Source organism: Dendrobates tinctorius, unplaced genomic scaffold, assembly GCF_039654945.1.
Source record: "Dendrobates tinctorius isolate UK_male_01 unplaced genomic scaffold, ASM3965494v1 ptg000097l, whole genome shotgun sequence".
NCBI lineage: Eukaryota > Metazoa > Chordata > Amphibia > Anura > Dendrobatidae > Dendrobates > Dendrobates tinctorius.
This window is the reverse complement of record NW_027361765.1, coordinates 5,616,285-5,631,411: the sequence shown is the minus strand read 5'-3', so window position 1 is coordinate 5,631,411 and position 15,127 is coordinate 5,616,285. Positions and strand designations below refer to the sequence as shown.

The 15,127-nt window shown below is 39.7% G+C and overlaps 1 protein-coding gene across 1 annotated transcript in view; it reads right to left on the bottom strand.

The window, feature by feature from the left end:
* LOC141098900 (dual oxidase 1-like) overlaps positions 1-15,127 on the bottom strand; it is a 354,647-nt gene that overhangs the window by 110,642 nt on the left and 228,878 nt on the right. Inside the window, exon 25 of the mRNA XM_073586871.1 lies at positions 3,549-3,648. Coding sequence (XP_073442972.1) covers positions 3,549-3,648 — 100 coding nt within the window. The remainder of the gene's footprint in view (positions 1-3,548; positions 3,649-15,127) is intronic.

Genomic DNA, 15,127 nt, shown 5'->3' with positions numbered 1-15,127 from the left:
GAAAGAGAAAAGTATGGCGAAGGCGTGGTACAGCTCATGATCCAAAGCATACCACATCATCTGTAAAACACGGCGGAGGCAGTGTGATGGCTTGGGCATGCATGGCTGCCAGTGGCACTGGGTCACTAGTGTTTATTGATGATGTGACACAGGACAGAAGCAGCCGAATGAATTCTGAGGTATTCAGAGCCATACTGTGTGCTCAGATCCAGCCAAATGCAGCCAAACTGATTGGTTGTCATTTCATACTACAGATGGACAATGACCCAAAACATAAAGCCAAAGCAACCAAGGAGTTTATTAAAGCAAAAGAAGTGGAATATTTTTTTAATGGCCAAGTCAGTCACCTGATCTCAACCCAATTGGGCATGCATTTCACTTGTTAAAGGCTAAACTTCAGACAGAAAGGACCACAAACAAACAGCAACTGAAAACCACTGCAATGAAGGCCTGGAGAGCATCAAAAAGGAGGAAACACAGCATCTAGTGATGTCTGTGAGTTCAAGACTTCAGGCAGTCATTGCCAACAAAGGGTTTTCAACCAAGTACTAGAAATGAACATTTTATTTACAATTACTTAATTTGTCCAATTACTTTTGGTCCCTTTTAAAACAGGATGGCACATGTTAAGGAGCTGAAACTCCTAAACCCTTCATCCGATTTTAATGTGGATACCCTCAAATGAAAGCTGAAAGTCTGAACTTCAACTGCATCTGAATTGTTTTGTTTAAAATTCATTGTGGTAATGTCTAGAACCAAAATTAGAAAAATGTTGTCTCTGTCCAAATACATATGGACCTAACTGTACCTGTTTCTTAGTGCTTAGGCACATTTTTTGTTTTTCAGAAAGTCCAGGATATACTTTTTAATGTACTGTCCCCACATTAGCTACAAAATTAAATATAAGCCAGCATTATAAAGGAATGCTTATGTTTTAGATATTTTCCTCAGAGCTTGCTTCTTGACTGACTTTTTACTCAGCTCTAGTAAAGTAGAACTGATATTTGTGCCTAAAGTTCATCCATGACGCCAACAGATAGGGTGGGGGAGTCTGAGACACAACTACTGTTGTATCATATTCATTGGTATCATTGGTCCAAGTTGCTGTTCTCTCCCTCCACCCTACAGCTCTACCTCCTTAGATTGGTTGCTGCATATACACAGAAGCCCAGCATAAACTTACCTGGAAGTCAGTGCCAGTAATGCTGATATTGATTACAGAAAGTGCACAATGATTATAATGTACTGGCTATCAAATCACCATTGAGAATTAGACAAATATAAGGAAACTGTTGCACATATTTTGAGGCCCAAGATACTTAATATGATTAATCAGTGGGAGTCATTTAAAGGTTTTCAGGCTATATATATTTATGGTTTAATTACCCTATCTAGCATAATAAAATAAGTGTTAAATTGGAGAGTACAAGACTATATTTACACAGTCAGTATTTAGTCAGTACTTTACTTGAGTTATTGTAAGCCAAAACCAGGGGTGGAACAATCAAAGGAAAAGTGTTATAGAAGCACATCACCACGTCTTCATTTTTTATTGTAAATACTGACCTAACACTGAACGTGTGAACATGGCCTCAAGTTGTTGATACACTTGAGATAACTGAGAAAACTGTTTGCTGAATATTTCTTCTCTAGACAGCTGTTTCCAGACTCAACCATACACATAAACACTCAGCAGAGAATTCAGATGTTTTCAATAGGGAGAGAAGAGATAATAAAAGAAAATATTAGATTGGGAGTAGTGAAGAGCGAGTATACTTGTTGCTCGGGTTTTCCTGAGTATTTTGGCGTGCTCGGAGATTTAGTTTTCGTTTCCTCAGCAGCATGATTTGCGACTGTTAGACAGCCTGAATACATGTGAGGGTTTCCTGTTTGTTAGGGAATTCCCACATGTATTCAGGCTGTCTAGCAGCCGCAAATCATGCAGCTGAGGCGACGAAAACTAAATCTCAAATAAACAAAAAATCACACAAGCACTTACCCAAAAATTAAACACTAATAATTCCCCAGCTGCTAGGTCAAATGCGGGTCGGTGTCAGCCCGCAATTAAAAAACAATGGTAAAACAATCAGGGAAACCTGCGCTGAAGGGCTAAACAGAGGCTGCCAAATGGACATTTCTAGGTCATAAGCACCACTTAAATAAATGAAATGCCGGTACAGCAATAATGCAAAGATAAATACAACATATTAATGCACATAAAAAGTGGTAATAGCATAAAATAATCCTGAATCAGACAGGAAAGCACTCACCAAAAGAAATGATGATGACGTGAGTTGCAGAGTATGATTAGCATGAACGTGGTGCCAGTGCTGGCCTGGAAGTGCAGAGCTGCAAGAAGAAATGAGCTGAGCGTGCTCCATGATAAGCAGCGATGCAAGCTGCAGCAGCTGTAGCAGTTACATACAAACAGTGGTAACCTAGGCACAATGAAGAGTGGTAATGCCATGAAAAATCTGTGCACAATGGGCATCCTTCAAGATAGAGAACATGTGCGCGAGGCACAAGGGTGGACAGGAGGTGAGGAAAGCGGGAAAGGGAAAGCTCCGGCCGGTAGCGTCCCTAGAAACCCGCTTGGAGATGGCCTCCTGAGAGTACCTATGCGTGTGACGTCACAGCCTGTACAGGGCAATGTGCAGTCCAAAAAGCTAACCAACTCATTTCAAAGGCACAGTCAGCCTTCTTCATCAGGGTGTTTAAGCTACTAAAAGAGTGCCCATAAATACCCTCGGTGGCTGACAGATTAACCCTCCTCCTGCTTCCTGATAGAAAGAAATGGAGTAAACATATGGCAACACTCTGAACCTGGTATAAGAAGATTTGATAAAAAAAGGGGGGATGGCATTAAAAAATAGTGTGTTTATTTATACATCTTTGCAAAAAGATGAAAGCAAAAAAAAGCACAAAAGGAAAAGAAGGGGGAAAAAAAGAAAAAATGAAACACTGAATACATATAAAAAACGTGTGAATTAGTTTTACTTTTATTAACAATTGGACACTCATACCAACTGAAAATGTAATTGGAAACATATTGTGAAAAAAAAATTTTGAAAATTTTTTTTTTTCAAAATTCTATTTGATTTTTAGATAAAAACTACACCATTGAACCAAATTTAAAATACCAGTTTATATACATGTAGCAAACATGTATAGACTCAAGCAGAGTCCCAAATAATGATACATAAAAGTAACTAAATCTCCAAGCACGCCAAAATACTCGGAGACCTCTCGAGCATGCTCGGGAAAACCCATGAAATTAGTACACTCGCTCATCACTAATTGGGAGTAAAAATTCTAACTGTCCAATGCTTTTCTTCCCTGACATCATCTGTCTGGGAAGAGTCAGGAGAACCCTATATACATCAGTTTGATGGCCAGTACAGCTGAAGTTGGTGGGTTTAGATAGCTTTCATTTAATAAAATGAATGTGTATAGGGTAATTAAGAGTACTTTGCAGGATATTAATGTATGTATTGAAGACACATTTTTTGCAATTCTGCTTTTGAAGAAACATAGCATTACTTACTTACCCATCATCAATAAACACTTTGGGAAAGATGCAGGAAAGGGTACTTAGAGGAGTGATGGAAAACATATAAATGTTGACTGCATGACCAACACTATGGAGAACTGCAAGGCAAAGAAGCAACAATATTAAATAATACATTCTTAACCCCTTCACTACCAAGGGTGGTTTGCACGTTAACTCCCGGGCCAATTTTTACAATTCTGACCACTGTACCTTTATGAGGTCATAACTCTGAAACGCTTTCACGGATCCCGGTGATTCTGACATTGTTTTCTCGTGACATATTGTACTTCATGTTAGTCATAAAATTGCATTCAAATAACTTCCGTTTATTTGTGAAAAAACGGAAATTTGGCGAAAATTTTGAAAATTTCGCAATTTTCCAACTTTGAATTTTTATGCCCTTAAATCACAGCGATACGGCACACAAAAAACTTAATACATAACATTTCCCACATGTTTACTTTACATCAGCACAATTTTGGAACCAAAATTTTTTTTCCATAGGAAGTTATAAGGGTTAAAAATTGACCAGCGATTTCTCATTTTTGCAACACCATTTTATTTTTAGGGACCACTTCACATTTGAAGCCACTTTGAGGGGTCTATATGATAGAAAATTCCCAAAAGTGACACCATTCTAAAAACTGCACCCCTTAAGGTGCTTAAAACCACATTCAAGAAGTTTATTAACCCTTTAGGTGCGTCACAGGAATTTTTTGAATATTAAAAAAAAATGAACATTTAACTTTTTTTCACAAAAAAAATACTTCAGGTTCAATTTTCTTTATTTTACCAAGGGTAACAGGAGAAATTGGACTGCAAAAGTTATTGTGCAATTTGTCCTGAGTACGCTGATACTTGATATGTGGGGGGGAACCACTGTTTCGGCGCATGGCAGACCTCAGTAGGGAAGGAGCGCCGTTTGACTTTTTCAATGCAAAATTGGCTGGAATTCAGATCGGACGCCATGTCGCGTTTGGAGAGCCCCTGATGTACCTAAACAGTGGAAACCCCCCAAGTGACCCCATTTTGGAAACTAGACCCCCCAAGGAACTTATCTAGATATGTGGTGAGAACTTTGAACCCACAAGGGCTTCACGGAAGTTTATAACGTACAGCAGTACAATTAAAAAATCATATTTTTTCCACAAAAATGATCTTTTCACCCCCAATTTTTATTTTTCCAACGGTAACAGGACCCTAAAAGTTATTGTGCAATTTGTCCTGAGTACGCTGATACCCCATATGTGGGTGTAAATGACTATTTGGGCGCATAGCAGAGCTCGGAAGGGAAGCAGCGCCATTTGACATTTTTGGCTAGAATTGAGATCGGACACCATGTCGCGATTGAAAAACCCCTGATGTGCCAAAACAGTGGAAACCCCCCACAAATGACACCATTTTGGAAACTAGACCCCCCAAGGAACTTATCTAGATGTATGGTGAGCACTTTGAACCCCCCAGTGCTTCACTGAAGTTTATAACGTCCGGGCGTGAAAATAAAAAAATCTTATTTTTTCCACAACATGATCTTTTAGTCCCCATTTTTTTATTTTCCCAAGGGTAACAGGAGAAATTGGACCCCAAAAGTTGTTGTCCAATTTGTCCTGAGTACGCTGATACCTCATATGTGGGAGAAAACTACTGTATGGGCACACGTCAGGGCTCGGAAGGGAAGTAGTGACGTTTTGGAATGCAGACTTTGATGGATTGGTCTGCGGGTGTCATGTGCGTTTGGAGAGCCGCTGGTGTACCTAAACAGTGGAAACCCCCCACAAGTGACCCCATTTTGGAAACTAGACCCCCTAATGAACTTATCTAGATGTGTGGTGAGCACTTTGAACCCCCCAGTGCTTCACAGAAGTTTATAACGACCGGGCGTGAAAATAAAAATATCGTATTTTTTCAACAAACATCATCTTTTAGTCCCCATTTTTTTTATTTTCCCAAGGGTAACAGGAGAAATTGGACCCCAAAAGTTGTTGTCCAATTTGTCCTGAGTACGCTGATACCTCATATGTGGGAGAAAACTACTGTATGGGCACACGTCGGGGCTCGGAAGGGAAGTAGTGACGTTTTGGAATGCAGACTTTGATGGATTGGTATGCGGGTGTCATGTGCGTTTGGAGAGCCCCTGATGTACCTAAACTATTGAAACTCCCCACAAGTGACCCCATTTTGGAAACTAGACCCCCCACGGAGCTTATCTAGATGTGTGGAGAGCACTTTGAACCCCCAAGTGCTTCACAGAAGTTTATAACGCCTGGGCGTGAAAATAAAAAAAACATTTTTTTCCGCAAAATTATATTTTTGCCCCCAATTTTTTATTTTCCTAAGGGTAACAGGAGAAATTGGACCCCAAAAGTTGTTTTGTAATTTGTCCTGAGTAGGCTGATACCCTACATGTGGGGGTAAAACACTGTTTGGGCACATGGCAGAGCTTGGAAGGGAAGGAGCACCATTTGACTTTTTCAACGCAGAATTGGCTGGAATTGAGATCAGACGCCATGTTGGCTTTGGAGAGCACCTGATATGACCAAAAAGTGGAAACCCCCAATTATAACTCCAACCCTAACCTCAACACACCCCTAACCCTAAACTGAGCCCTAGCCCTAACCCTAGCCCTAACCCTAGCCCTAACCCTAGCCCTAACCCTACCCTAACCCTAACCCTAGCGGGAAAATGGAAATAAATACATTTTCTTTTAGTTTTATTATTTTTCCCTAACTAAGGGGGTGATAACGGGGGGTTTGATTTACGATTTATGGCGGTTTTTATGCTTGGCGGCTGTCGCACGCTAAAAGACGCTTTTTATTGTAAAAATAGTTTTTGCATCACCACATATTGTGAGCTATAATTTTTCCGTATTTTGACCCACCGAGTCATGTGGGGTCTTATTTTTTGCGGGACGAGTTGACGTTTTTATTGGTACCATTTTCGGGCACGTGACATTTTTTTGATCGCTTTTTATTCCGATTTTTGGGACGCAGAATGAACAAAAACCAGCGTTTCATGAATTTCTTTTGGGGGGTGCGTTTACACCGTTCCGCGTGCGGTAAAATTGATAACGCGTTTTTATTCTTCAGGTCAGTACGGTTACAGCGATACCTCATTTAGGTCGTTTTTTATGTTTTGTCGGTTTTTTGCAATGAAAACAATTTTATATAAAAAATAATTATTTTTGTATCGCTTTATTCTGCGAGCTATAACTTTTTTATTTTTTTGCAGATGATGCTATATGGTGGCTCGTTTTTTGCGGGACAAGATGACGTTTTCAGCGGTACTATGGATATTTATATGCGTCTTTTTGATCGCGCGTTATTTCACTTTTTGTTCGGAGGTATGATAATAAATCATTATTTTTTGCTTCGTTTTTTATTTTTATTTTTTAAGTGGTTCGCTAAAGGGGTTAACTAATGGGACAGTTTTATAGGGCAGGTCATTTCGGATGCGGCGATACCAAATATGTGTACTTTTATTGTTTTTGTTTTTTTTTATTTTGAAAAAATGGATTTATTGGGGAATATTTTTTTTTTTTTTTACTAATTTATTTAGCGATTTTTTTTTTTATTATTTTTAACACTTTTTTTTTTTTTTTTTTACTTTATTACCTTGTCCCAGGTGGGACATCACTGTCCTGTGACAGATTGCTGATCTGTCACATCACAGATCACTGTGACAGATCAGCAATCTGTCACAGGCACTGCTGCAGACTTCCTCATGCCTGCGCTTTGCAGGCACTGAGGAAGCCAGCTTCCTGCAGGCCCCCGAAGGCCCCCGTCGCCATCTTGGATCCAGGGGCCTGTAGGGAAAGAGCCCCCCGCAGCAGCGCTGCACATTGCGCTGCCGTGGGGGGCTCAGGGAAGCACGGAGGGACCTCCATCCCTGCCGATGCTTCCCTTTAACCCCCGGTACACCGCGATCGCGTTTGATCGCGGTGTGCAAGGGGTTAACGTGTCGGGGGCGGTCCGTGACCGCCCCTGACACATTGTGCCGTGTGTCAGCTATGATAATTAGCTGACACTCTGCCGCGATCAGCGGCGCTCACCACGTGGGCGCCGCTGATCGCGATGACGTAATATTCCGTCCATGGTAATTAGGTCCATGGTCACATGGACGGAATATTACGTCAATTGTAGGTAAGGGGTTAAAGCAGTAGTGAAACATTACAGTGGAGAAGTGGTGCATACATACAGTTGTGCTCAAAAGTTTACCTACCCATGCAGAATTTTTGCTTTCTTGGCCTTTTTTCATAAAATATGAAAAATAACACCAAAGCTTTTTCTCCACTCATGGTTAGTGGTTGGGTGAAACCATTTATTGTGAACCTACTGTGTTTTCTCTTTTTAAATCATAATGACAACCCAAAACATCCAAATTACCCTGATCAAAAGTTTACATACCCTGGTGACTTTGGCCTGATAACATGCACAGAAGTTGACACAAATGAGTTTTACTGGCTACTAAAGGTAACATAATCACTTGTGACCTGTTTGCTTGTAATCATTGTGTGTGCATTAAAGCTGAGTGACTTTCTGGGATCCAGACAGACTCTTGCATCTTTTGTCCAGCCAATGACATTTCTGGATTGTGAGTCATAGGGAAAGCAAAAGAATTGTAAATGGATCTACAGGAAAAGGTAGTTGAGCTGTATAAAACAGGAAAGGGATACAAAAAGATATCCAAGGAATTGATAATGCCAGTCAGCAGCGTTCAAACTGTGATTAATAAATGGAAAATCAGGGGCTCTGTAGAATCAAAACCACGGTCAGGTAGACCAACAAAAATGTCATCCACAACTGCCAGGAAAATTGTTTGGGATGCAAAGAAAAACACACAAATAACTTCAGCTGAAATACTGGGCTCTCTGAAAACTAGCAATGTGGCAGTTTCAAGATGCACAATAAAGAGGCACTTGAAGAAAAATGGTCTGCATGGTCAAGTCACCAGAAGAAAGTCATTACTGAGCAAATGTCACAAAGTATCTTGCCTACAATACGGCAAAACAGCACAGGAACAAGTTTCAAAACTTCTGAAACAAGGTAATTTGGAGTGATGAGATCAAAATTTAACATTTTGGCCACAACTATAAACATTACATTTGGAGAGAGGTCAATAAGACCTATGATGAAAGGAACACTATTCCTACTGTAAAGCACAGAGGTGGATTACTAATGTTTTAGGGATGTGTGAGCTACAAAGGCACAGGAACCTTGGTCAGAGTTGAAGGAAATATGAATGCAGCATATTATCATCAAATGCTGGATACAAATTTGCAAGCATCAGCCCAGAAGCTGTGCATGGCACGTTCCAACATGACAATGATCCACAACAAAAGGACAAGTTGATCTGTCATTGGCTACAGCAGAACAAAGTGAAGGTTCTGAAGTGGCCATCTCAGGCTCCTGACCTCAATATCATTGAGACACTCTGGGGAGATCTCAAGTGCATAGTTCATGCTAGACAGCCCAGAAAATTGAGGATTTTTGCATAGAAGAGTGGGCAGGTTTATCATCTAAGAAAATAAAGAACCTCATCCACACCATAAAAGACTCCAGGCTGTCATTGATGTTAGAGGGGGCAATACACGGTATTAAGAAATGGAGTATGTAAACTTTTGATCAATGTCATTTGGATGTTTTGGGTTGACATTATGATTTAAAATGAGAAAACACTGTAGTTTGACAACAAATGCTTCACCCAACCACTAACCATGAGTGGAGAAAATGTTTTGGTGTTATTATCAGTCATATTCTCTGAAAAAAGGAAAGCAAAAATTCTGTTGGGGTATGTAAACTTTTTAGCACAACTGTATATATATATATAGATATAAATAAATATATATACAAATACACGCAGTCATATCTATATCCTGGAGTGTAAAAACATTGTATCTTTCAGCAATTAAATTCTTTAGAAGGACATAGATCTGGGGATTTATTCTGACAGAAAATAGGATGAATTGGATGGGCAAATGTCTTTTTTCGGCCTTTGCAGTTAGGCGCCAGGATTCTCCCACTGCAAAGGATGGATCCCAAGCCTTGTCTTCTCCTGTGGTCTTCCATTTTGTCTCAACCGTAGTGAATGCTGCTCAGCAAAAATGTCGATCTCAGCAGCTTGCTCAGACTGAGGCTGTGAGCTTGGTTACTGCTGCCTCTCCAGGATCAATCAGCGGAGAGCAGTCACTCCTGAGGCTAAGTCCAGGATTCACTCTACTGAGCATGCTCGTGAGGTGGCGACCTCCCATTGGTGGTTGGTCGTCAGCTGCTCAGGTCCCGCAGTGAGTCCGGATTGGCCAGCAAGTAATGTCGGCGCGCTATGATCACATTTGTATTGCGTCATGTGTGCTTGGGGCTTCGGCTCTGCCTTAATGGCCTGTGTCTGTGAGTGTGTGCTGTGAGTGGATGCGTTAGTTGTTCCTGGTGAGGAAGGTTGTCCTTTACACAGGGCACTGTCTAGCCAGGCGACGTGGCACGCATTAGTTAGTACTCAGGGCACAGTCAGGCCACATGCTGGTGCACGCTTCTCTTAGTTCATTGGGCACAGCCAGGCTACACGTTGTGGCATGCACCTGTTAGCAGGTGCTGCACAAGGAGCACAGTTTTTCCACATGCTTTGACACATTCCTTCTTACCGCTCTGTGGAGAAACAGGGCAGGCTCTTTAAGTTATGTGCACACCATGTTACGTTTAACGCGGTGTGCTTAGCCTTAGGTGCTCTGTAGCATTTTTCTGCTCTGTGGAGCAACAGAGCATAGGACCTATGCATTCCATTCACACTGTGTGCAGATAACCGAGTGTGCCTCTTGTGAACGCTTGTAGTGCAGAGCCGCCATTGTTCACATTAGCTGCCGTTTAACACCTCTGCATGGTGGACCCCAGGTTGCAAACACACTTCATTATAATATATTTTTTAGTGCTTTCCGCCAACCCTAACATTTGTTAACTATGTTACTATGTATTTTTCTATTTTTAATAGCATTCTTACTTTGCAGCATATTTTACACTCCAGCCTATGTACACTATCATTCAAAAGTTTGGGGTCACCCAGACAATTTTGTGTTTTCCATGAAAACTCATACTTTTATTAATCAAATGAGTTGCCAAATGAATTTAAAATCTAGTCCAGACATTGACCAGGTTTGAATAAAAGATTTTTATTTGAAATAATAATTTTCTCCTTCAAACTTTGCCTTCGTCAAAGAATGCTCCCTTTGCAGCAATTACAGCATTGCAGGCCTTTGGCATTCTAGCAGTTAATTTGCTGAGGTAATCTGGAGAAATTTCACCCCATGCTTCCAGAAGCCTCTCCCACAAGTTGGTTTGGCTTGCTGGGCACTTTTTGCACACCATACGGTCAAGCTGCTCCCACAACAGCTAAATGGGATTGAGATCTGGTGACTACGCTGGCCACTCCATTACAGATAGAATACCAGCTGCCTGCTTCTTCCCTAAATAGTTCTTGCATAATTTGGAGGTGTGCTTTGGGTCATTGTCCTGTTGTAGGATGAAATTGGCTCCAATCAAGCACTGTCCACAGGGTATGGCATGGTGTTTCAAAATGGAGTGATAGCCTTCCTTATTCAAAATCCCTTGTACCTTGTACAAATCTCCCACTTTACCAGCACCAAAGCAACCCCAGACCATCACATTACCTCCACCATGCTTGACAGATGGCATCAGGCACTCTTTCAGCATCTTTTCAGTTGTTCTGCGTCTCACAAATGTTCTTCTGTGTGATTCAAACACCTCAAACTTGGATTCGTCTGTCCATAGCACTTTTTACCAACCTTCCTCTGTCCAATGTCTGTGTTCTTTTGCCCATATTAATCTTTTCCTTTTATAAGTCAGTCTCAGATATGGCTTTTTCTTTGCCACTCTGCCCTGAAAGCCAGCATCCCGGAGTCACCACTTCACTGTAGCCATTGACACTGGCTTTTTGCGTGCACTATTTAATGAAGCTGCCAGTTCAGGACCTGTGAGGCATCGATTTCTCAAGCTTCAGACACTAATGTACTTGCCTTGTTGCTCAGTTGTGCAGCGGGGTCTCCCACTTCTCTTTCTACTCTGGTTAGAGCCTGTTTGTGCTCTCCTCTCAAGTGAGTAATACACACCGTTGTAGGAAATCTTCGGTTTCTTTTCAATTTCTCGCATGGAATAGCCTTCATTTCTTTTCCAAATGTTTTCATTGGTTTTGGTGGTTTTGGAATTTAAAAGGGAAAGGAAGGGGAGAAGGGGGGTTGGGAGGGAGATGGAGAGGGAGGGAAAGAGGGGGGAACAAGGGAGGACCAGGAGGGAATAGGGAACAAACATTTAAATTTTTAAACATTGTTAATACAAACATGCCATTACGCAGAATGGCTTAAAATGAATAGAGACAATGTTTACATATGTACATTTGAAAGAACAAACACTATTTGAGCATTCTATATCAATTCTAATATAGACATAGTAGTTGACCAACCGATATAGTATTAGATTAGGTGAATATATCAACCAATATTAAATCGCATGACCAACCAATTTGGTATATATATATATATATATATATATATATATATATACTGTATATATATATATATATATATATATATTGTAGTCCATAGGTGTTCAATGATATAGTTCTATCCAACGAGTCAATTTCTTTATAAATTCGTCATAGGAGTTGTTTAACATGGCGATCTTACGTTCAAATTCTTTGTGAAGGCTAACTTTTTCAATAATATTTTGAATCGATGGCTGGTCAGGCTTTTTCCAGTAATAGGCCAAAGCATTTTAGTAACTAATAAGATGTGGATATTAAGAGGTTTTAAGGTAGGGTCTATCTGATTTGAGTTCAGTGATAGAAGTGCCAATTGAGGGGAGAGGTGAATCTTTTGACTTTATGAGTTTATTAATGTTTTTCCAAAGCAACTTAATAATAGAACAATGCCAAAAGATGTGAATTAAGCTCCCATATTGCCCACAGTTTCTCCAACAGGTTGAAGAATGTTCTTAGTTTATTTTAGAAAGTTTGGCAGGTGCATAATACCATCTAGTAAGAATTTTATGGTGGGATTCTTGTAAGGACATTGAAGCTGTGGCAGAGTAAGAAATGGTACAAGCTTTTTCCCATTCAGAAGGATCAAGACTTAAGTGAAGTTCAGCCTCCCATTTTATTATGTTATGGGTTTTTGTCAATTCATAGCTTTTGTTTAAGCATTTATATATGAATTCCATACTCCAGAATATACTGTGATCAATACTATAGACCAAGATTACTGCTGGTTCAGAGAATTTTTGAGAAGAAACTTATCAATATGATTTTTCAAAATCAGATACTGACAAAATGAAGAGGAAGGAATGTTAAACTGTCTTTTTAGGAGACTAAATGGGTGACAAGCCGGTCCTTCACTCAAGTCTTTGAGTATCTTTATCCCTAATTTCTCCCATAGAGTGTCTATGGTGTGTTTCAATGATTAGCAAATGACTTGAAGTGAAAGATTTTTTAGAGAATCAAAATTATTGTGACCCCTTTTAGGTTTAGAGAATTTTTTCCATGCACCCAGTATGGGTTGGAAAATAGGAAGAGAGTTTGTAATGTCTTTTCTTAGTAGTATTTGGTCTAGGATGAGTAGATTTAGAGATTTGTTATTATTGAAATGGAGTTCTAGGTCATACCAGGCAGGGGGTTCTAAATGCGGCCACCAATGAAGACTCTGCTTTATTAAGTTGGCGTAATAGTATATAATAGTATTTACTATTATATAGAATATTTTTTGCAATTTTGGGTTTCTTGTTTCTCCAGACGAAGGAGTTGATTTTATTTTGTAAACTAGTTAGAAGAGAAGTCAATATTTTTATTGGGAGGGACATGAACAAATATAAAAGAGAGTTTTTAATCAGTGTTATTACCCCTGCCTTTTTCTTTGGACCGGAAGATTCGAAAATGTTAGGAAAGTTTTTGTCTAGAAAGTTGGGATGAGAATTATGTTTGAATTTCGATTCTTGAAGGCACACAATGTCAGAATGAGAGCAATTTAACTCATTGCAAATTATAAATCTCTTTCTTGGGCTGTTAAGCCCTCTGACATTGTACGTCATCAATTTTAGTTTCATTTTGTGTAGACTGGACCCGATGGACTACTTTGGATTAAAAAAAAAAAAAAACTGAAAATTTAAATTAAACTGTATCTAAAATTGCTCAAATAAAATATATACAGTATGACAAGCAAATATAACTTTAGTAAATACTAAAACCGAACAAGGTCCTCCAGAAGGAATCCACTCCTGTGGATTCTACTTTAGTGTGGGGGAATGTTTGTGGTAACAAGCTCTAAGGAACTTCTATAACACTAGATACAAAGAGACTTTAGAACATCATGTAAACTTTGAGGCTGATAGCCCGAATGACAAGATTAGGCCTTGAAGAGAATCAAGATTATTTCAGGTGGTGTCTTTGGAGTCGTCAGAGGTTGAAGTTTTGTCGTGATGAGGGATTTTGTTTGCTTTCAAGAATTTCATACCATCTTTTGGAGAAAGTAGGGCTGTCGTTTTTCCCTTGAAATGGACAAGGAGCTTAAGGAGGAAGCCCCATTTATATGAGATCCCATTGTCTCTTATAGGCACCGTTATGATCTTGAATGCTTTCCTGCCTTCAATTGTATCTTTGGAGAGATCCGCATAAAATCTCAAGTGGTTCTAGGGTTCAGGGAATCCACCTTTTTGTCTGACGCAATTTAGTATTTGATCTTTTATGTGGAAGAAGTGAACTCTCATTAATGTGTCTCTTGGTGCCTCCTTAGGGATGTTAGGCGGCTTAGAAAGTCTATGGATCTTGTTAATTATGTGGTTCTGGCCAGTTAGAGATGGGATAATTTTCTTAAACACTGTCTTTGTATAATCAGCTAAATTATTGGGAGAGACAGACTCAGGAATTCCTCTTATTTTTAAATTGTTTCTCTGATTTCTGTCCTCCAAGTCTGCCAATTTTGTTTTTAGGTTGAGTAACTCTTTCTTTATTTCTTGGCTTCTTTTTGGGTGGAGTTTAATTTTTCCTCTACATCTATCAATCTGGTTTCCTGGTTTTCCAATTTTTTGTGGAATATTTCAAGTGTTTCTTGGAAAATCTTAGTTTGGTTATTCAGGGTGATTTTTAGGCTATTATTGATTTTGTCAGCGAGACTAGCCATATATAGCTCAATGGAATTTTTATCGTTTGAATTAGGGTATTCAATTTCTGGCTCTCCTTTTTTAAACTTTGATTTTTCAGGGCTTGGGTTTGGTGAAGAGAGAGAAGAGTTATCCGATTCTTCGCATGTTGAGTTATGTTGTAAGAGAGGTTTTTCCCCCATTCTCCTGGGTCTTTTCTCTTTGATGAAATGGAGATGTCCATATCATCTGTTATTTTGGAGGAAGAAATTGTTGCTTTGGTTGGTTCATTTGGTGTTGTACCACTGTTATTTGTCTGATTTGGTTTTGAAGTTTTGTTAGAGAGTAGTTTTTCATCTCCTTTTATGGGAGACCTTGATTTGGTAGGGCTCAGAGTGCTAATTGCATCCATTGAAAGATTGCGGTAAAGGCCTTTTTGTTTTTGAGC